Source organism: Exophiala xenobiotica, assembly GCF_000835505.1.
Source record: "Exophiala xenobiotica strain CBS 118157 unplaced genomic scaffold supercont1.1, whole genome shotgun sequence".
Lineage (NCBI taxonomy): Eukaryota > Fungi > Ascomycota > Eurotiomycetes > Chaetothyriales > Herpotrichiellaceae > Exophiala > Exophiala xenobiotica.
In genome coordinates, this window is record NW_013562494.1 from 2,874,395 (window position 1) to 2,893,651 (window position 19,257).

The following is a 19,257-nucleotide window of genomic DNA, read 5'->3' on the forward strand; positions in this document are numbered from 1 at the left end:
GCAGGACAACCAAACCGCATGCGGAGCAGTTTTTCCTAGAGAGACAACTGCGCCGAAGATTTCAGTACACAAACAGCACCAAATCCAATTGCCAGAGTCATCTTCTTGGTCAAAAAATATCCCGTTCTGTATTCCGGGACCCCTGGAGATTGTATTGCGCTCAGTGTCGGTCACTACCCTTTCTTGCTCTCGCGACTGTCTGTCGTCGTACTCTGCCATCCCCGCCCCAGAAAATTCCCTCTCGGTCGTACCCAAGATTGACGACCGCGCGGATTCACGTTAATAGCCACCCCGACTCGAGACTTGTCGTTCACATCACCGCGCGAAACGGTTTCGACAGACAAGGAAGCCTTCTTGGTGTCCACACTCTCTATCCAGCCTCTCCACGGCTTCAGCGTCCGCCACTCCTTGGTGTCTAGGCCCTTTGGGCAACGGTGCCCGTCATGGCGTGGCAACCGGAGGAGGAGGCTTTGAGGCAGCTGTCCGAGTATTTGAAGAACTCATTAAGTGGTCATGACAGAAACAAACAGAAAGAGGCCGAGTTGGTATGTCAAACAAGACCCGGGCGTGGTCAAGAAAGCAAAAGATTTACTGACAGCCGCACGCATAGATGATCATGAACGCCAGGAACAATAACGATTATGTGAATTACCTGACATACATCTTCAGCACACCCCAGTTGGGCCAACAACTGAGTCTCAACGCCCCCAGTCTCTTCCTCATTCGTTACGCCGCAGCAATCAACCTCAAGAACCACATAAAACTCTTCTGCTCAAACATCCCCAAGGATCAGTTGGCCTATATCAAGGCTGCAACGCTCACAGTCCTCCGAGATCCCAACCCTCAATTAAGAAGTTTTGCCGGAACGGTCATCACTGAAACAGTGACGCAGGGCGGCTTGCTCCAGTGGCCGGAGATTCTGCAAGAGTTATTGTCGCTCGTGGGCAATACTGCTGGAAATGTATCGCCCGAGACCCAAGAGGGCGCCATGTCGGCACTCGCGAAGGTCTGCGAGGACAACAGGAAGCTATTGGACAAGGAGTTCCAAGGCCAGAGACCAATGGCCGTCATTGTGCCCAAATTACTGGAATTTGCTACGCACCCGAACCCGAAGATCAGGGTATTCGCATTAACTACGCTGAAGACCTTCATTCCGCAGAAGTCACAAGTGCTTTTCTCGGCGTTGGATGTCTATTTGCAAACCATTTTCCAGTTAGCTGCAGATCCGGATGTGCAGGTCAGGAGGATTGTTTGTCAGTCGCTTGTCCAGCTCGTCGAAGCTCGCCCGGACACCTTAGCGCCACATCTCGACGGACTAATCAATTACATTCTCACGCAGCAGCAATCGTCAGGAAATCCCGATCTTGCCCTTGACGCGGCCGAGTTTTGGCTGAGTGTTGGCGAACAAGAGCAACTACGAGACCGAATGGGTCCTTACCTCGACAAAGTCGTTCCTGTCTTGCTAGCTGGAATGGTCTACGGAGAGGATGAAGTCTTCCGCCTCGGAGGTGACGACAATAACGCCGACGAAGAAGACCGGGCAGAAGATATCAAGCCTCAATTTGCTCAAACCAAGGCAGGAAGAGGTGTAACGTCGGAAAAGGAAGAGACTCCTGGCACCCCGCAAACCAATGGAACGCCATCAAAGAATGACGATCTCAGCGATGGGGAAATCGAGGACGAAGAAGACGACGAGGAATGGGACGATGGCGATCCCGAAAATGTCTGGAGTCTTCGAAAGTGCTCTGCAGCGGCGCTGGACGTCTTCGCCGTCAATTATGGGGCAGCCGTTTTCAACATCATCTTGCCGTATCTGAAGGAAAATCTCTCGCACAGCCTTTGGCCCAAACGAGAAGCAGCCGTACTCGCTCTTGGTGCCATTGCAGAAGGCTGCATGGATGTTGTGTCGCCTCACCTTCCGGAACTCGTCCCATTCCTGATCTCCTTGCTGTCAGATGAAGAACCTGTCGTCAGGCAAATCACCTGCTGGTGTCTCGCTCGATACTCCGAGTGGGCGTCCCGACTAGATTCACCAGCAGACAAACAAAGATACTTTGAGCCTATGATGGAGGGCCTCCTACAACGCATGCTGGATCAGAACAAGAAAGTCCAAGAGGCTGGAGCTAGTTCCTTCGCCAGTCTCGAAGAGAAGTCTGGAGATAAGCTGAAACCTTATGTTGAACCCATTCTGCGCCAGTTCACGGAATGCTTCAAACGGTACAAGGACAAGAACATGTACATCCTCTACGACTGCCTGCAGACGCTGGCCGACAGTGTCGCATCTGACATGGCTAAGCCAGAGCTCGTCGACCTTCTCATGCCGGTCCTTATCCAGCGATGGAACAAAATACAGGACGACTCCAGAGAGATGTTCCCCTTGCTAGGTTGCCTAGGCTATATTGCCATGGCGTACGGCGACACCTTTGCACAATTCGCCCCTCCCATCTTCGACCGCTGCATAAAGGTCATCTACTCCAACCTGCAGCAACACATGGCTTTCTTATCCGGTCAGACCGTCGACCAACCAGATAAGGATTTCATCGTGACAGCCTTGGACCTCTTATCGGCCATCATCCAAGCCATATCTCCGGAGAAGTCGGCGCCGCTCGTCCAGAATTCTCAACCACAATTCTTCGACCTCCTCTCGTTCTCAATGGAGGATCCAACCACCGACGTTCGTCAGTCCGCGTATGCCGTGCTTGGCGACTGCGCAATCGCCCTCTACGACACCTTGGACCCGTACCTGCCCAAACTCCTGCCCACATTGGTCCGCCAGCTCGATCTCGACGCAATGCCTGATGACGACTCGGAGAACGGGTTTAATGTGCTCGCCAACGTGTGCTGGTCTATTGGCGAGATCTCTGCACGGGCACCGACATCCCGCTTATCGCCGGTCATCGAACCTCTGTACCAGGGTTTGCTCACGATTATCAAGAATGAAGAAGTCCCCGAGCCCGCCAGCGAAAATGCAGCCGCCGCTCTCGGCCGCCTGGGGCTGGCATGCCCCATTCATCTGGCGCCCTTCCTAGGCGAATTTGCCGAGCCGTTCCTGACCAGCATGTCAAAGATTACGACCTCTCACGAGAAAGCGTCCGCGTTCCTGGGCTTCAACAACGTCATCGAGCGCAACCCGCAGGCTATGGAGGCAAGTTTGGCGCTATATTTTGCGGCGATCGCCCAGTTCCCGCAGAAGGGCAAGCAGGGACAAGAATACAATGAGGTACGGGCGAGTTTTGCGCGCGTGATTCAGGGCTATGTCGGACTCATCGGGCAGGAGGGGTTTAGTCGGTTTGTCAGTGGATTGAGTGCGCCTGTCAGGCAGAAGTTGAGAGAGGGGTATGGCGTCGGGTCGGGTTGACGAAATAAAATGGTTGGAATTCAAACGCACAAAGAATGAACACACGATACGAACGAGGAAGAGTATGGGTCAGAAAAGTCCTTCGATGGGAGCCAAGGGATTGTCGACCAGTTTGACAAGAAAGACGCGAGGTGTGATATGAGGGGTTTAGGAAACCGAATGTTCGCTTTACTCTAAAGAAAAGCAGGCGGGCAGGCGCAGGTTAAAGAGCAGTCCAGTCCTCAGGCCCAGGTCCAGGTCCGGTCGGTATTTGCTTTCATGTTTGGCGACAGCGATGGTGGAGTGGAGTGGAGATTGGTCAAGATCACCTTTGAGCCAACGACCGACGACCAATGACCAACGGAACGTCGTCGTTTCGTCCCGACATGATACTGGGATGCAGAGAGGCGCGGGTTCAAAAATGCTTGTGTGTGCTTGTTTGTTGTGCTTACAGTATTGCGGCAAGGCCGATGTGGGCGAAGTGGCAAACAGGCAACGTCCGGGACAGGAAATGGACAGGCCAAGACCAAAACCAGACCAAGATCAGACCAGGGCAGCGCATGGGCAGCGCATGGGCAGCGAGGTGAACTTCAATGCTGTACTGTACAGCGCAACGACAAGAATGAGCAACTGCCGCCTCGTGTTGATGATGCCCGCCGCTTGACTTGGCTTGGTTCGGCTGGGGCATTGGGAAAAGCCGGTGAGGACAGTCAGTGAACCAGTGTTGCTGGCTGCTATCCTTGGTCGAATCGAAATGTTTTTCTTTTCTTTTCATGAATGACGACCAAGTGTTTTTTGCGTGCGTGCTAGCGACCACACAAATGTAAATAGATTAGGTAGTTTCTTTCTTTCTTTCTTTCCTAGGTAGCGAGGTAGATAGCCCCCAGTAGATTGCATAGCATGGCACAGTATGGCATAGCATGGCATAGCAAGCCCTAGAAAGCGGTGCACAGCGTTTTGACCGAGTCTAGTAAGGCTTCCATGGGCTGATGGGGATGAGAGAGATTGTCTTCCGGCCCCCAACGACTCGACGTGAGTCACAGACCATGCTTGACACGGGCATAGCATATTTCGAGCCACCTACGGAGAGGTTCCAACGCTTAGGAGGTCCAAGGAAAAGGAAATTTGAAGCAGCAGCACCGAGGAAGAAATTTGCATTGAAAGACAACTGTGAAGTATTCGAAGGAGACACCAACCGTCTTGCACTTACAAGCAAGCAGCCTTGGTATCAAGATGCTCATGCTGCCCTTGACCGTCCCTTGGGAGCCGAACCCTTTTTTTCTTCCCCTGCGCCGATACGTCACCACGCCGAAAGGAGTGATGTTTCGTCCCTTTGTCAGTGTGCAATCCACCAACCCAAAGTCTTTCACCCATAAACTCACCAGGGCGCCGATGCGGAGTTGTCCAGACCCATTCAATCCAAAAGCTCTTCGGCGCCAATCAAGATTATGGCGAGAAAGCGATAACAAAACAAGTGGCAAGATGGTCAGCCGGGTGCCAGTTCAGGAGGACTTAGCTGGAATGTTGTTTGCCAGAACTGACCTGCGCCGGAGAAAGGTCTGTGTCGAGTCTGACAATCGAGTCGACGTTGTGGAAGTGATGTTGTGTCTAGACCATGATGTTCTTCTGTGCAGGAGTAAATGCGTACTTGGGCATCATTGCCATCTTCTCTTCAGGACTTGTCTCATTATCAGAGTAGACCAACCTGGTTGATTTTGGTTTCTCCTTTTCTTTGTCCTTCTTCGTCGCTTTATCTTCTGCAGCCTCTTCTTTGACTGGGGGAGCAGCGACAGGCGGTGTTGGAACAGCTGGAGCCGACGTGGCGGTGACGGAAACAGCCGCAGCGGCTTGAGCGTCGGCTTGATCTCGAGCGCCCTTGATCAAATCGTCCAGAGATTCGTCTCCAGCGAACGGCGCGGGCAAACTGGGTGGTTGAGGTAGCTGTGTAGTCGTGCCCGGTGGTGCTTGTGGTGGAGAATACTGTGGCACACCATGAGGAGTTTGTGAAGCAGGGATCTGACCTTGATGCATCTGATGAAATTGAGAAGCACTGACAGGCGGAGCACCAAAAGCTGGCCTCTGTGGCAATCCTGGAGCATTTGGTAGACTTACACTGCCTGTACGTACCGGCGCAGGAAAATTGGGATGGGCGGCCGGCGAATGAGCACGTTGTGGCAAATGCCCTGGAGGTGGCTGAGGAAAGCCAGGAACTGGTGAGACAGTACCGTAAGGGCGAGGTGGTCCAACCTGCGCTGGATAAGGTTGACCGGGATACTGATATGGCGGAGGTGAGAAGCTTGGCTGAGCAGGATACCCAGCTGGCGAAGGTTGTTGTTGAAAGGATGATTGTGGTGGTTGTGCATAAAGTTGTGGAGGGTATGCTACCGAAGGAACTTGACCATAGCTTGGTTGCCCTGGCTGAGGAGAGGTAGCCTGGCCATAGCCTCCAACTTGGGATGGAGATCCAGCTGGTGGATAGGCGACAGGTGCTTGATACGAGGCAGTAGCAGCTGGTGGTTGGGCGAAAGGAGAAGATTGGTGGTACGAACCATTTGTAGGTGGCGCTGCATATGGTTGCTGAAATCCAGGGTACACTGGAGAGGCGGCCTGGATCCGAATAAGCCCAAATGCGACACCCAAAGCTTCAAACGACTTACCGGAGGTCCCTGGCTTTGTGGTTGGACTTGAGCAGGAGCTACAGCAGCCGGAGTCGAGGCCCCACTGCTTCCACCATTTTCCTTTTCGGCGGCGAGCTTTGCAGCCTTATGCTCCGCAAGCCGTTTCTTGATGTCAGATACCGATTCAATCTTGGGCTTCTTTGGTGCAGTGGGATTTTGGCCACCTTGAGCGGCATTTGCGGCAGCTCCTTGACGATCAGCTTGGGCTTGATGGAAGTTCGTTAGAACCCGCTGAGTGTGTTGCTGAGCTATGTCTTCGGGGATTCCTTCCATGCCAAAGATTTCAATGTCCAAACCGGCTCGATTAGGAAGGGCATTATCGACTGCAGTGAGGTTCTCCTTGTGTACTTGGCTCATATGGACGCTCAGGCCTGGAAATCGCGCGTCAGTGGATGGACACTTTCGGCCATGAGAACTTTGGACTCACCACCGGCGGTATTCAGCCGCCGACCACATCTTTCGCATTTGAAGTGTTTCGCTTTTTGATGATTGATGAGGATTTTGAGATCGTCGAAGTCCCGTTCGCAGTAATAACACCAAGGCCGCGACAGAACCTCCTCGACGTCGGGATGATGGCGCTTCTTCTTGGTCATTCTGAATACTCGACAGGCAAGGAGTCGAAGATGGCGATTAAACACACTGCGCCATGCGAGGGTGGAGTTTGTAAAAAGGTCGAGCAACGATGAAAGCAGTCAACGTGACACGGTAGGCGGAACGAAGAGCAGGCCAGAGATGACTGTGGTCGTTGTTGCCTTGAACGCGTGATTACAGGCACATGAAGGTGAAGGTGAAGGTGAAGGTGACAGCGCAGTTGGCTCGAAAAGACGAAAGATGCAAGATGGTAGAATGGCTGGGCAGTGCCGGGATTTCTATGCCAAGCCCGGAGCAAGAAACGCCGGACTTGGAACCACAATCAGCGACCATCATACACCAACCTACTAGGTGCCTACCAGTACTCGTAACATTGCAGGAGGCTCTCTGCTAGCATTCTATGCAACATGTATACACCTATAGAGAACCTCTTTCGGTGTACCAATGTTGCGCGTACGTTGGCCGCCAATGACGGAATGAAGCGACTAAACAGTCACCACCTCATGTCCTGCCTTGCTATGAATACTCCCTGTGTACTGTTCATTCGCTTGATCTTCTCATATTTCGCAAAGACCGTCTCCTAGGTGGCTCCGGGTTACCATTGACCACAATCATGGAATCGCTCTCCTCCTTCAGCAAGTCCGGGAATCCCTTCTCAATCTCGTCCGAGCCCGCACCTTCATGTTTCGAAGCTCTGGAGCTCTTCGAACTCCGTCTAGTTTCCGTGCCTCGTTGCAATTCATCTCCCGAATCGCCGTTGTTCATAAGCATCTTGAGATCTAGTCCACCTCTCTTCCTGGTAGACCTGCTGCTGCTTCCTCCTGAGCCCTTGATATCCTCCGGAACAATGCCGTTGGGGATGGTTTCTGGTGCTGGTGTAGTTGCAGGTGTAGTTTGAGCGCTGTCTGGTTCCGCAAGTTGCTTGATCTTCGCTGCTGCCGCTCTCTTTGGTCTGGAGGACTCATTGGGCTCTTTGACCGCGTCGGGAGTGCCTTCAGCCACGTCCTTCTTTGTACGAGGTCTCTTGGCCCTATTCTCAGCTCTCCATTGCTCCCACTTGCTCAACATACTGAAGCTGCGCACTGGATTGATACCGTTAAGGATTTTGGTTTTGATCTCTTCGGCCTTTGCTGGACCTTCCATACTCAGCCAGAGGTAGTCCTGTTTGATGGCCTCGAGCAGTTCCTCGTCCGTCCACTTGCGTTTTCTCAATTCGTCGGCAGATAGACCTTGCCAAGCTGGTTTTGATCCAGCAGGTTTTGAGGGGGTTTGAGCAGGAGGAGCAGCCGCAGTGTTCTGAGCTGCCATCTCTCTAGCTTTGGTGTATTGGTTGGGGTGTTTGGGACGGTCTGGGTTTGGTGGCACATTTCCATAACCTGGCCGGCCTTTGGTATACTGGTTGGGATGCTTCGGTCGATTCTCATCGGGCACAACGCCATTGAGCTTGCGTCGTTTCCCTGTTGGAGTATCTTCACGAACATCAGTAGCTGGAGTGTTGCTCCGTTTCTTGCTCGGCGTTGACAGGGCGGACGGAGCTTCTGACACATCTCTCGTGGGTGGAACCTTCCGACCATCAAATCTGGTCCGGGTCAGGCGTTTGTCGACTGCCATGGATGGCGTGCCTCCCGAGGCTTCACTGGCTGGCGACACAGGTCTAATGATTTCGCCATTTTCATCGACATTGCGCTTAACATATGTGATGGAATACTCGTCATGATGAACCTGCTGTTTGGGGTAAAGCGCTTGACCATTTTTCACGACTGGGTCCCAGCCGTCGAGGTTCTTGGGATTCCTGCCTTTGGCTACCATCGCTTTGTACTCTCGCTCCTTGGGTACGAAGCCGCCTTGTTCGAACGGTTCTTGGAAAAGTCGCACATCATGCTTCTCCCGCTCGCTAAGATCATCCGCGGATCGAAGTCCTGGAATGCCGGCAATGAGCAGTGCTGGCTTATTGGGTTCATATTTGTAGCCATAGAGTGCGGCTTCCTTTCGTTCTTCGAACACATCTGGGGCCGGAAGATCCTGGGGGTTCTTGGTTGTGTCTTTGCCTTTGATGCGGGATATTTGGCGTTCCAGGTCGAGGTATTCATCTTGAGCCAATTTCATGGCGAATTGGTTGTTGGCACTTGCGGCATAGAGTTGCTTGCGTTTGAAATTTGATATGTTCATCACGAAGCTTTGCGGGTCGTTCAAAGGTTGGAAGCCGTCCTCGTTTAGCTCTTCGGAGGCATAAAGAGCTGGGCGAGTAGTTGCATCTCCAAAGGCCGCCCGCCAAACCGAGTCTATTTCCATGGCGGACATGTCAAAGTCGAAGCTAATAATGATGATATATTTAGGTTGAGAGCGCTTCCATGCGTTCGATGAGAGAATAACAAGGTAGCTGAGCCAGTAGTGGTTGGGCGATGTAAGAAAAAGTGGCTACGAAAGCCAGAGGGGCGGACAGCAGGCGAATTGAAGGAAGAATGCAGTGATCAGACTGCCTTCATACTAGCGATGGTTTGAATGGGTCAAAGAACTATTCAAAACAGTGACAATAAGGAAGAATCTGATTGTAGACGTGGATGGTCCGGTACAAAGTAGATGCTCGCTATTCCTGGGTGACTAGCCGTGGCACTGTGGCTAATAGTATTCCTCCTCCTCCCAAGTCCAATTAGGTTCGTGGCGCACTCTCTATTCCTCAATAGGCTTAACGCCCTTGATTCCTTGGCTCTGGCCTGATGCAGCCAGCACACACAGTACTCGCTGGCTACCAGGTCACGCTGGGTACAGTGCAGGTACCTACGGGCTCCCTAGGCTGGCTCAGCTGGGTGACGGGGCACCTACGGGCAGCCACTTGGGGAAAAATTCACCTGCCTAGTGTTCATCATCACACAGCAGACCTATCAACTTTACCTACCTTAGGTAAGGTACTTAGCTACCCAACCCCGGATGTGTCGTGCCTGTCACGGCCGTCATCCCTAGGTAGTAATCGATCTATTGTCACTCGGAGCGATGGAGCAAACGCTGTAGTTGCTCCTGCGAAGAATGATCATACACCTTTACCTAGTAGGGATCACAAGGGGGATCTAGCCTGAATCTAGGTCGGGAGTACTAGTATCCTGGCTCGCCTTAGCAAGCAAGATTCGTTTGTTATCGCACATTCCTGAATAGCGCAAGGAGCAAAGCAATAAATCTTCACTCCCTTCCCAGGTGGCCAGTCCTGATCCATCATCAATCATACAACACCTTCTTCGCCTCGGGTGGCCCGCTCTCTCTGTCGCTTTTCCGTCGCTTTCTTAGCATCGTTGACCCAGGCATCATAAGAGCCGTCCTTAACCTTCATTGCAACCACCCCTTTCAGGACTTCGCCCGTGAAGCCGACAAAATTGTGCCGCCGTAGAGCATTCTCCCAGTCCCACTGGGCTCGTTTCCGTCGTTCTCGAGCCAGGCCTTCATAATCTTGGAACTCCTGTGCTTTGATTCTTCGATCCTGGCAAACGGCCATCAGGTTGAATCGGACCTCACCGAGCGGATATCTCTCAATCCGTCTCTGGAGAACAGGAATGATCTTTTCAGGGAACTCCTCAGGCGTGCACTCCCCATGGGAGATGGGATAGGGCTGCAACCCATCCAGCTCGTAGAGCTTGCCATGATGGCAGGTATACCCAATGAAGTGGAAGACATCCTCGCTGCCGGCGTTGGGGTCGCGCTGAACCTCGTCTGCAAACGGACTGGACCTCGCAAAGCTGTTGTGTGTTTCCCGGATCAAGTCCGAATTTGAGAGCGACTCTCCTCGTAGACCAGCGTCAAACCCGGTTGTAAAGTCCTTGAACTCTTGCAGCGCAGGCCCGATGTCTATCCTAGCTTGACTTGCAACCGCACCCGACAACGATGGATTGCTCGATGCATCATTGTTCAGTATCACCGATAGGATCGCTTGAGTGCCGCAGGCGTTCTGGATGGTCTGAGCTGCGAAAAAGAGTCCTTCATCTTCAACCGCGCCAGGATCGTACGAACCGTCTTGCGGTGCGCCCTTGTCGTCCGACGACGAACCTATCCATTTGAAGAGGAAAATGACGCCGTAGACGGGACTGCGCAAGATCAGCAGCAAAACGTCAGCACAATCCACAAACGCGAAAGTGGCAGAGAGAGAAGGGGTGCGGGCGCCACGCACGATCTTCTCGTTACCTCAAAGCACGGATCGAGTCAGGCTCTAATGATATCAGCTCCTCGAATTGGACACCCTTGACTCCAAGCTGTTCGATTAAAGAGGTAAAGACGCCCTGGACAAGGTGTCAGCGGTCAGCTGTCGCGAAACGGATGTCCGGAGGCGGGACAGCGAGTAACTTACTTCGTCCGACTCAATCGTGCTCCAGCCACCGCTGGAAGCGTCCTCAGCCATGGATACCGCACCGGAAGGTCGGGTGTAATGAGACGCTTTTTCGAGGATAGGGAGCGAATCTGTGGGTGAGACTGTGGCGGTGTTGGTGTTGGTGTTGACAAGCACATCGGCGAGGCACGAAGGAGGATGGTGATATTTCCGGAGTGACGAATCTTCCCCACGTCAGGTCAGGCACAATACACCACCGTCAACGGTCACGTCGTTCTGTTATGCCCACTCACCCACTCACCCACTCCACCCCAGTCTTTGCAGGTACGTGTACAAAGGGTGGAAGAGCTCCTTGGAAGTCCTCGTGTCCATCCTGAGTGAAGAATCGAAACGGAGTATCACAAGCCCGAGAGACGTGGATCTCGGGTTTCGCATCACGCATGGTTACTCTGTCAGGGATGTACGGAGTATGTCAGCAGAATGACGCTGCAGATTCACACTTCCAGTGGTAAACAAGCAGATCTTCTTCCCTTCACATACCTGGTACCCAGGGTTTCTCTATTTTTTGAGTACTATTTATGATCTCGTCGGCCTTGGTTTGGTTTGGTCAATGCTACCTTTGTTCTGACGCCGCGCTTCCCTACCCGCCAACTATGTCTGGACAAGGCTACCATATGCGATCAATGTGACTCTGGCTGCCACCGCACGTTCAGCTTTGCCGAATCCTGCCGTATGGTGCATCGGATTCTGACGACCCGCATCATGCAACCCTAAACACCAACGTGCGATGGCTAGCCACGTGCAGCGAAGCCCTGGCATCTGTAAAGGGGGTGTCGCTCCTCCAGTCACCTATCAGGGTATTGGACTTCATTTGGGTGACCAAGGACCACGATCAGTAATAAGATCACCGCCCGTGGATGCCTGACGCGCAATAGAACTGGACTTTACTGCATTCAACCAGTTCGCCGGCTTCAGGCGTTCTGTACCTAGGAAAGGTGACAGATGATGCCAAATTCGCACTCTATGCAGGCAAGCCATCATCAAGCCAAGCAGGCTGAGACTGAGGCTGAGGCTCGCTTGAGCCGTTCTTTCATGATCTTCAGCGCATGAATACATTCGACAGCTCTGAGTTATCAGCTGCGGACTGTTGAAGTTCGAAGAGGACCAGTCAGATATCCTGCAGCTGTGGCAGCACCCGGCAGGTTGGGACCCCTTGCAGACTCCTATCACGATCGAGACGGCAACAACGGTATCACATCATGCTTTCCTCCACAGTGAACAAGCCTACCAAAACAGATGATCTCTGTTGAAGGAGCTGCCTGGGATACAGGGCCGAAACAGGCTCTTCCTCGTCCCACGATCTCCATGACTCGGTACCAGAGGATTACTTCCCATCCCCAAGACCGTGGAGAACCCAAAGTAACGTCAGAAATTGCTGCCCCTGTAGCCGCCAGTAAGTTCAGCAACCACATCCCAAGACCGACGTCAGATAGAAACTCAAGAGCCTGCTAACGCCTTTCGAAGACATGAAGATAATACTTTTAACCTTTCGGGCGTGGTTACAGGTCTTTTCCCTTCGTTTGCCCAACATCGTTCCTGTTGATCCCATTCGCTGCTCGCCCTTACTCAACGCCTCGCTGATAGTAGCAAATTAGTAGCCGGGATGCCATGTCTCACGTCATCAACGACCCTCCGACGTCATCGATGTCTTTCCTTCCCCTTGTCTTGGTGTTGTTGTTGCATAATGGGAGGCATCGCTGGCGGTGGTGTCCTAGGATGAATACTCAGCCGTGATGTTCGTCAAGTCCAGAGTTGCGAAGGAGCGACGAACCGAGTATTCATGTCCATGCTGCCGTATTGATTGTACGGTGCTTGGCTTTGCCCAAAGTAGTCCATACTTGACCCAGGCATTTCGTGGCTGCTTCGTGGGTATTGTGGAGAACTCCCATATATCATGGCCATACCATGTGGGCTGCCAGGACCCAATGACCGCTCACTCATCGAATGGGTGCGTCCCAACGATGACACAGATGGTTCTCGCCTCGGATCCCCTTGGCCCAGCGTAGCTTGAAAATATGATGATCCTGATTGTGAAAGGGTCCCGGGACCGTGAAGAGGTGAATGTGTGTATGCTGTCGAGACATCCGATGTTGTGGAAGACATAGGGAGGCTCGGTGTTGTATAAGGGCTTCCTTGGGGTGAATATCGATACATATCCATCATTTGACTGCTCTGGCTGTTGTGTCGTTGCCTCAACCGGTAGGAGGTCATGATTTGTACGGGGATATCGATCAGAGACAGAGCCACTTGCACCCCCGAGTCGTGTGGCTGTGTCGTCCGTCTCGCCCCCAATATCTCGTGGACGCACTCGAGGGGATGGACAGACATGCTTCCCAGGTAGGCTCCACCAATCTCAGGAAACATCGACTCAACCGCGATTGCACTGGCATAGAGGTGGGACAGCAAGGCTAGTGGAGCGAGATCAGATTCTCCTGGACGTAGAATGAGTGGTGGAAGCCAGAAGATGAAGTCTCTTAAAGGCTGTAATTTTGTGAATGCCTGCTCGGGGCTGCGTGTTCGCACGTCTTGCTGTAGTTGCTGTAGGTATTCGGCCAGGTATCTTGCATGGTCTGCAAGTTCCTCACTGTTAACTAGTCGGGACTGCAGGTTATGTAGGGCCGTAGTGATCTGCTCGACCCTGCGCAGATCCTCGGGAGGAATGGAAGACTGTGTGTGTGGTAGCGTCGGCGTAGCTGGGGTCCCGGCCCTTGCCATTGTGCGTTGGTCCTGCAGATACCTCGCAAGTTCAGACTCGTGTATCCATGGCCTCATGGCGCTCATTACCTGCGACATGTCAATAGATTGTGTACGCAAAGACAAGCGCACGACGTACTGTTGATACCCCTTGCTGCAGAGATGCCCAACCGCGCCTATTCGGAATCAGCACGAGCTACATGTGATTGGATGTTCGTACCATTCTGTTGCTTGCCACGACAGGAGAATAGAGGCTGCGAGGATCGCTTCAGAGTTTTCTCGCGAGAAAGCGCCAATTGCCTCATGAAGGCCCTTCAGAGCCACGCCACGGTGATGATACGCTAAATTGTCTGTATCGCTGTTCTTCGTCTGCCACGCGAGGTGGGATGCTGATAGAGCAAGCAAGGCGCTCATGGCAAAATCGTGCGACAATGCGGCGGAGATGAGCCTGTAACCGAGTTAGTGCAACCCCCTGTCCACGAGACAGATCCCCTTACGAGCCGATTCTCGATCCCCATACTGTACAAGTACTGTAGCCCCTATTGTGCATATCTGTCGATAACGTCACAACGTGGTGGATCAGACGAAGATCAATTGTGGAAAACCGAGTCCAGTAGACTTTGTCTCGCGTTTGAAGCTCTAGTAGTGGAGGGTCTCCAGTGATGCGCCAGTTGTCAAGTCGCTGTTGAAGCTCCGGCGACATAAGGAGATCGGGTGGCTTCGAGCCTTTGAGTGGTTCCTCACCAGCCGCTGGGAGGTCCATATAGTCGCATCGACAGTTGTGCTTGGTACAGTTCCGACATTGGGGGAAATTTTCGTCACAACGAATGTGTCGCTTCTTGCATGTTCGACAACCCTTGCGTGACTTGGTGTGGCTTTTTCGCGGCGGTCCCCCAGCTCCGGCCATTCTTCGCGCCAGTTTGGCAAGGAGGCCGCAAATTAGAGCTTCGGTGGAGGTGTACTGGGGTTCGGACAGCTTGACCCTGGTAGATGTTCGACCAAAGCAAAGCTAATATACGCAAAGTACGTACAAAGAGCCAGAAAAATCCCACAGAGGTTGCCTCAACCAAGGTGAAGTCCCGCACTCATTCTTGAAAAGAAGGTAGGTATATTGCAAGAGTCAGCTTCAACGGGTAGAGAAAGAAGCTCGTATTAATGATAAGGCTGAAGGAGAGATCCGCCCCACAGCAGGTTGGGGACGCGAGAAGACCCAGGTAGGGCAGGAGACTGACAGGGTAGATCTGACTGGGTGAGGAGAGAAGTCAATCGTATGACGGAGGCGTCACTCGATTTCCGTCATCCACAACCCAGTTGTCAGCAGAAGGAAACATGTGCAATGTGTCATATCAGTACAGCTGGAACCAGAGCAGTGGTAGCGGAAATGGGGGAAATGGAACTTAGGTTGCCACGAGGATCGTGTCGCTAGATGTACCAGTGCCTAGTGCTGGAAATAGCCCTCGTGGCGGCTGTGTGCTTGCGGCTGGAAACACACCATTCTCAAGATACTGCGAAGGTATATTGAGGGGCATGGTGAGAGTAACCATGCAATGGGAAACGAGCAATTCAGCCTCCATTTGTTGAACAGGCGGCATCTTCCAGGGGTGTCGACTTTGTTGGTCTGTGAACTTCGGACAGGCAGTGTTGGATTGGGCCTCGAAGTCAAGTGGAAATCGGAGCGGTCATACCAGTGATGATTGGCTTTGGTAGACACACTGCGACCAGCATAACACAGACCAGGAATCCAACCGGTAACTAATGGCATGCCGGTCACAGCCATGGTGGAGGGTTTGAAAAAGGATCCCGCGGGTCGCCGTGCAGCTGGCGTTTTCTGGGCTTGGCCTGATGTGACTAAGAAAACCTTGGGAAGGTCATTTTTCTCTAACCTTACCTACCTGAATACGTCCCTTTTGCGAAAAAGCCCATAGAGGTGGTAAATCGGTATGAGATCGATCGACTCGTCTTCAAGATGACCGTCTCGCCGACGTCTAGCTCGAATGATGACACAAGGGCCGTAAGCAGGGGTGCCAGCAGATCAGCAAGCCAAAGCTTTGGGAATGGGACGGCGTATGCAGAGGGGAACTAGTTCCCATGAAGATGGAGTGACCTAAGACCTGATCCCCAGGTTAGATCATACTTTGGTACTCCGGGGATGTCTTGACCTTTCGTGAAATGCCAAAAATGGAGGCCGCTCGTGTTTGACGCACAATTCAGCGGGCCAGAACCGCTGGTGCTCTTCCCGGATTAGCAGAGCCAGAAGGCAACAGCCTAACACAAGAGAAGATGACTGGGCCAGCGTCAGGATACCTTACACTGTAAATGAATTAGCCTCGCGGTGCGCACTGACCACATGCGGGCTGTCAAGCACTGGTCAGGCGCTTTCATAGGCTGTCCAGTGAGAAGATGAACTTGTTGAGAAGCAGCAAGAAATGAAACCGCCTGGAAAATCATGAGACGCTGAATGCCAAGGTCGAGCTGAAAAGAAGGCGTAACCGGGCGCGGAGCTAGCCAAACTCACCGACAGAAAGGGCAGCTGTTGATGAAGCCTGTCCGTCGCTCGACTGTTGAGCCTGATTGGCTCATCTACAGGCCATCCTGGACTAAGGTAGTAAAGGGCATACCAGGGATCACCTCGGTGGGGGTCTTCGGTTGCTCTAACCGATTCCCTGCAGCAGCCGATTGAGCATCTCGCCAATACACCCCTCAAGTAACAGCTTGTCTCGAGTGAGTAGCAGGAGTATTGCGCAGACGACAAAGGCAAAGCTTCAATGTCTTGTTGTATTCTATCCGTTCTCTCGGTGGTAGGCCACTTTGGGGCTTTACACAGTACGGTAGCTTGCGGATGCGGCCAGTATAGCCTCCAGACGTTCTGGGGGCTGGGGGCTGGGACTTCTTGGTCCAATGCGGCGCGAGTGGCAAGAGCCAGGGGGCGTCGATACCACCACCGGACGATGGTAGAAGGATAGACTCGACACCTAGATCATGTGTTTTGTCATTGTTATATGACTTTCTGCCTGGAAAGGTCCAGGTATTAGTTTCCGACGCCTCCCCTGGTATGACCGAATATGGAATATCACAGGCTCGTGCAGACTCTCACATTAGGTCTCTGCATGACAAACCGAGCTAGGATGACCCCAGCAGCGCGTTGGCTGACTCCCAACGGTTGGCGATGCATAGCTGCAAGAACACGTTGCCCCGTCTCTTCTCTGGAAAATCCGATGACCAGTGAAATGTCCGGAGCATCCGTTATTCAGGACACTGTCTTTCCGCTTAGGGCGGGCGTGGGCACGGTCAGGTCGGGCGCAGGAACCAGGAGTAGTTGTCATGAATGGCACATACTGGCCTGCCACTCGTCTCTGGAGAATTCGGGATAGTAGATACACCATTAACTTAGGCCTGGTGGGTACCTCGATTGCGGTGGGTTTTAGAGTTCGACCTTGTGCTTGGTTCTCGCTTAATTAGAAGTCTTGAGATCGTCTCATGGATCGTACGGTCCATAGGCACCGCACCACATTTGCATTTGAATGATGCCAGTCCTTCTTCATGTCACGCCGTGGGAAGGGACATCTGGTTGACACCGAGAACCAAGACCCGTCAATTTGTCGAGCGTGCCCCACACAAAGCCAATCTGAGGTATACTCCTGAGGCTGCAGATTTCATGTCGTCGGTTATACCGATTCCCAGTAACGGAGGGGCGTCCGTATGGATGGGAGCTGGACCAGTCCATTCCACAAATGAGTGCGATGTGCAGGTGAGAGCATCCCAGAGATGAAGGATGCGCCCTAAAGTCAGTAGGAGCGAGGAGGCACATACGTTGCTCAACGCACGATACACTCCCATCGGGACCCTGGAATCGACACCATAGTCTTCTGCTTCCACTGAACCCAACCTGGCTCCAGTACTCGTGATTATTGTCTGACGAACTGGATGTTGGCGCGAGTAGCCCTTCTAGCAAGAGCTAGGTAACGTGCTTGAATCGTCTCCGTACTATTATGCAGAAGGAAATCACCAATAAACTTGTGAGCTTCCCATCTTAATGAAGTGAAAGCCGTGGAGTTAGATATGTATGGTCTCTCACCCAGGGCAACGTGGTGATGCTGAGTATCAAAAGTCTACTGGCTAGGTCGCAGGAGGATTTAATGGGCGGATTGTCTTGTCAGAATATGAAAATGCGAACTTCGTGCGAGGAGCATCTTGGTCGATGCGATCATATAGGCGGGACCTTGATTTCACCCTATTTCATCTCCTTCTCAAACCCTCCCCGATGCCGGGCTTGAGCAAGGGCAGGCCTCCCACTTACGTTGCTGAGTCCTGTCAAGACATCCTGCAACATAGCCAGCAATTGGTTTATGCCAGACATATGGGATAAAGAGTGAGATAGGGAGAGTGCAGCGTTGGCGTTATCCACGTCTTCTCGATGGCGGTCTAGTCTGATCTTAGATTCCGCGAGCCATCTGAGAATCTTCAGTAGGAGGCTCAACAGTGACTGTGAGGTGTTTACATTGTGGCGTGTCGAGTCACGGCGGCCAAAGTATCCTTGCTTTTGCCGGATCTGTTTGTCAATGAGCTGGCGACTCTGTGTGGCATAGTTCGAGAAATGGGTGCCATCTTCCCAGGTTTCCACGAGATGGGCAATACATTTGTCGATCGAGTGGATTAGACGGAGAATCTGGACGTCAAGTGTCTGTAAAAGCCCAGAGACTATGGCGTTGGTCACCTTTCTTTCTTGAGCCCCAGCACCATCCGAAGTCTATCTCCAGGGCAGTTTGCAGGGATTTGTTGACTTCGCCAAATTTTTATATCATGACATTAACCAAGCGGTTTGTTGCAAGCGTGACGTTGTGCATGCTTTGACCACTGGCATAGAGACCTCGACTCTATTATTGGAGGGTGTCAACAAGCAGGGTCTTGTTCACAAAATCAACCGATTGAGCTGGGTGTTCCTGCGTTGGCAATTGAGTGGAATGCTGGCCAGCTAAAAAGTGTTGACGAGGGGCTTCGGAGACGCCGATATACTAGCCCAGTGTCCTATTTCCAATGCAGTGCCGTTGAAGGCGTCGACGACGCATGGAGGCGTTGAGGGATTCGCTGAAGCACAAGAAATATGTAACCAAGATGCTAGACATATCGTTAAGGAGCTTGTACAGAGTATGTCTCTTGGCGTGGTTGTGTTGAGAGCCAGATTGTCGGAAGTCCGGTTGACACTGGAGTGAAAGAACGACCCCATAGCACCAAATACACTGTGGAATAGAGTAACACTGCGTGTCCCGACGGATTTGAGAACATAATAGGAACCCTGGACAGCACTGAACAGGTAGCGGAAGACTAATGTGATCCAGGCTTCCATACGCGAAACATAAACCCAGATCGAAATCAGTATCAGCAGCGGCATCACAAGTTACGCAAAGAACTTGTTGCTAACCATCCTTTCCAGGGCAGCGACCGCGTCACCAGTCAATCGTCCCAGAATTGCCAAAGGAGATTTAAGGTAGCAAGTCGTCGATGCCGACTTCGTTGGCTCCCCGGCTGAGAAGGGTTGCCAGCCTATACCTTCTTCTCGGACGCAGCGGGCATCCTGTTCAGGTGTTCGG

The 19,257-nt window shown here is 52.5% G+C and overlaps 5 protein-coding genes across 7 annotated transcripts; 1 reads left to right on the forward strand and 4 right to left on the reverse strand.

Moving 5' to 3' along the window:
• The first annotated feature begins 79 nt into the window (after positions 1-79).
• Positions 80-4,299, forward strand: PV05_01124 (uncharacterized protein). Its single transcript, XM_013466078.1, has 2 exons — positions 80-545; positions 611-4,299. The coding sequence occupies exons 1-2, from the start codon at positions 444-446 to the stop codon at positions 3,356-3,358; spliced, it is 2,850 nt and encodes a 949-aa protein (XP_013321532.1). The 5' UTR covers positions 80-443; the 3' UTR covers positions 3,359-4,299.
• On the reverse strand, positions 4,212-6,823 carry PV05_01125 (uncharacterized protein). The gene is made up of 3 exons (XM_013466079.1): positions 6,443-6,823; positions 5,995-6,386; positions 4,212-5,944 (listed from the first exon to the last, which is right to left on the reverse strand). Exons 1-3 carry the CDS (start codon positions 6,606-6,608, stop codon positions 4,946-4,948), a joined length of 1,557 nt encoding a protein of 518 aa, XP_013321533.1. The 5' UTR covers positions 6,609-6,823; the 3' UTR covers positions 4,212-4,945.
• Positions 6,824-6,973: 150 nt separating this feature from the next.
• On the reverse strand, positions 6,974-9,138 carry PV05_01126 (uncharacterized protein). The gene has a single exon (XM_013466080.1). The coding sequence runs from the start codon at positions 8,905-8,907 to the stop codon at positions 7,147-7,149; it is 1,761 nt and encodes a 586-aa protein (XP_013321534.1). The 5' UTR covers positions 8,908-9,138; the 3' UTR covers positions 6,974-7,146.
• A 682-nt stretch (positions 9,139-9,820) lies between these two features.
• On the reverse strand, positions 9,821-11,357 carry PV05_01127 (uncharacterized protein; the record flags this gene model as incomplete). Its single annotated transcript, XM_013466081.1, has 4 exons — positions 9,821-10,676; positions 10,774-10,868; positions 10,937-11,139; positions 11,213-11,357. 4 exons carry the CDS (start codon positions 11,355-11,357, stop codon positions 9,821-9,823), a joined length of 1,299 nt encoding a protein of 432 aa, XP_013321535.1.
• A 488-nt stretch (positions 11,358-11,845) lies between these two features.
• PV05_01128 lies at positions 11,846-15,404 on the reverse strand. 3 transcript variants are annotated; one of them, XM_013466083.1, is made up of 5 exons: positions 14,701-15,404; positions 14,167-14,652; positions 13,890-14,117; positions 13,809-13,845; positions 11,846-13,759 (listed from the first exon to the last, which is right to left on the reverse strand). In XM_013466083.1, exons 2-5 carry the CDS (start codon positions 14,574-14,576, stop codon positions 12,716-12,718), a joined length of 1,719 nt encoding a protein of 572 aa, XP_013321537.1. In that variant the 5' UTR covers positions 14,577-14,652; positions 14,701-15,404; the 3' UTR covers positions 11,846-12,715. The 3 variants fall into 3 exon arrangements, with proteins under 3 accessions (XP_013321537.1, XP_013321538.1, XP_013321536.1); XM_013466084.1 differs by having other exon boundaries at positions 11,846-12,686; positions 12,747-13,759; positions 14,167-15,404; XM_013466082.1 differs by having other exon boundaries at positions 14,167-15,404.
• Between the last annotated feature and the right edge of the window lie 3,853 nt (positions 15,405-19,257).

Excerpts from the sequence above, each read along its gene's own strand:
- PV05_01125 (XM_013466079.1), bottom strand. The coding sequence starts at position 6,608 with ATGACCAAGAAGAAGCGCCATCATCCCGACGTCGAGGAGGTTCTGTCG. Across the intron at positions 6,387-6,442 it reads GCGGCTGAATACCGCCGGTG|GCCTGAGCGTCCATATGAGC; the intron begins GTGAGTCCAAAG and ends CGCGATTTCCAG. Across the intron at positions 5,945-5,994 it reads CACAAAGCCAGGGACCTCCG|GCCGCCTCTCCAGTGTACCC; the intron begins GTAAGTCGTTTG and ends ATTCGGATCCAG.
- PV05_01128 (XM_013466084.1), bottom strand. The coding sequence starts at position 14,576 with ATGGCCGGAGCTGGGGGACCGCCGCGAAAAAGCCACACCAAGTCACGC. Across the intron at positions 14,118-14,166 it reads TGGGGATCGAGAATCGGCTC|GCTCATCTCCGCCGCATTGT; the intron begins GTAAGGGGATCT and ends ACTCGGTTACAG. Across the intron at positions 13,760-13,808 it reads TGCAGCAAGGGGTATCAACA|GTAATGAGCGCCATGAGGCC; the intron begins GTACGTCGTGCG and ends GACATGTCGCAG.
- PV05_01126 (XM_013466080.1), bottom strand. The coding sequence starts at position 8,907 with ATGTCCGCCATGGAAATAGACTCGGTTTGGCGGGCGGCCTTTGGAGAT.
- PV05_01124 (XM_013466078.1), top strand. The coding sequence starts at position 444 with ATGGCGTGGCAACCGGAGGAGGAGGCTTTGAGGCAGCTGTCCGAGTAT. Across the intron at positions 546-610 it reads AACAGAAAGAGGCCGAGTTG|ATGATCATGAACGCCAGGAA; the intron begins GTATGTCAAACA and ends CCGCACGCATAG.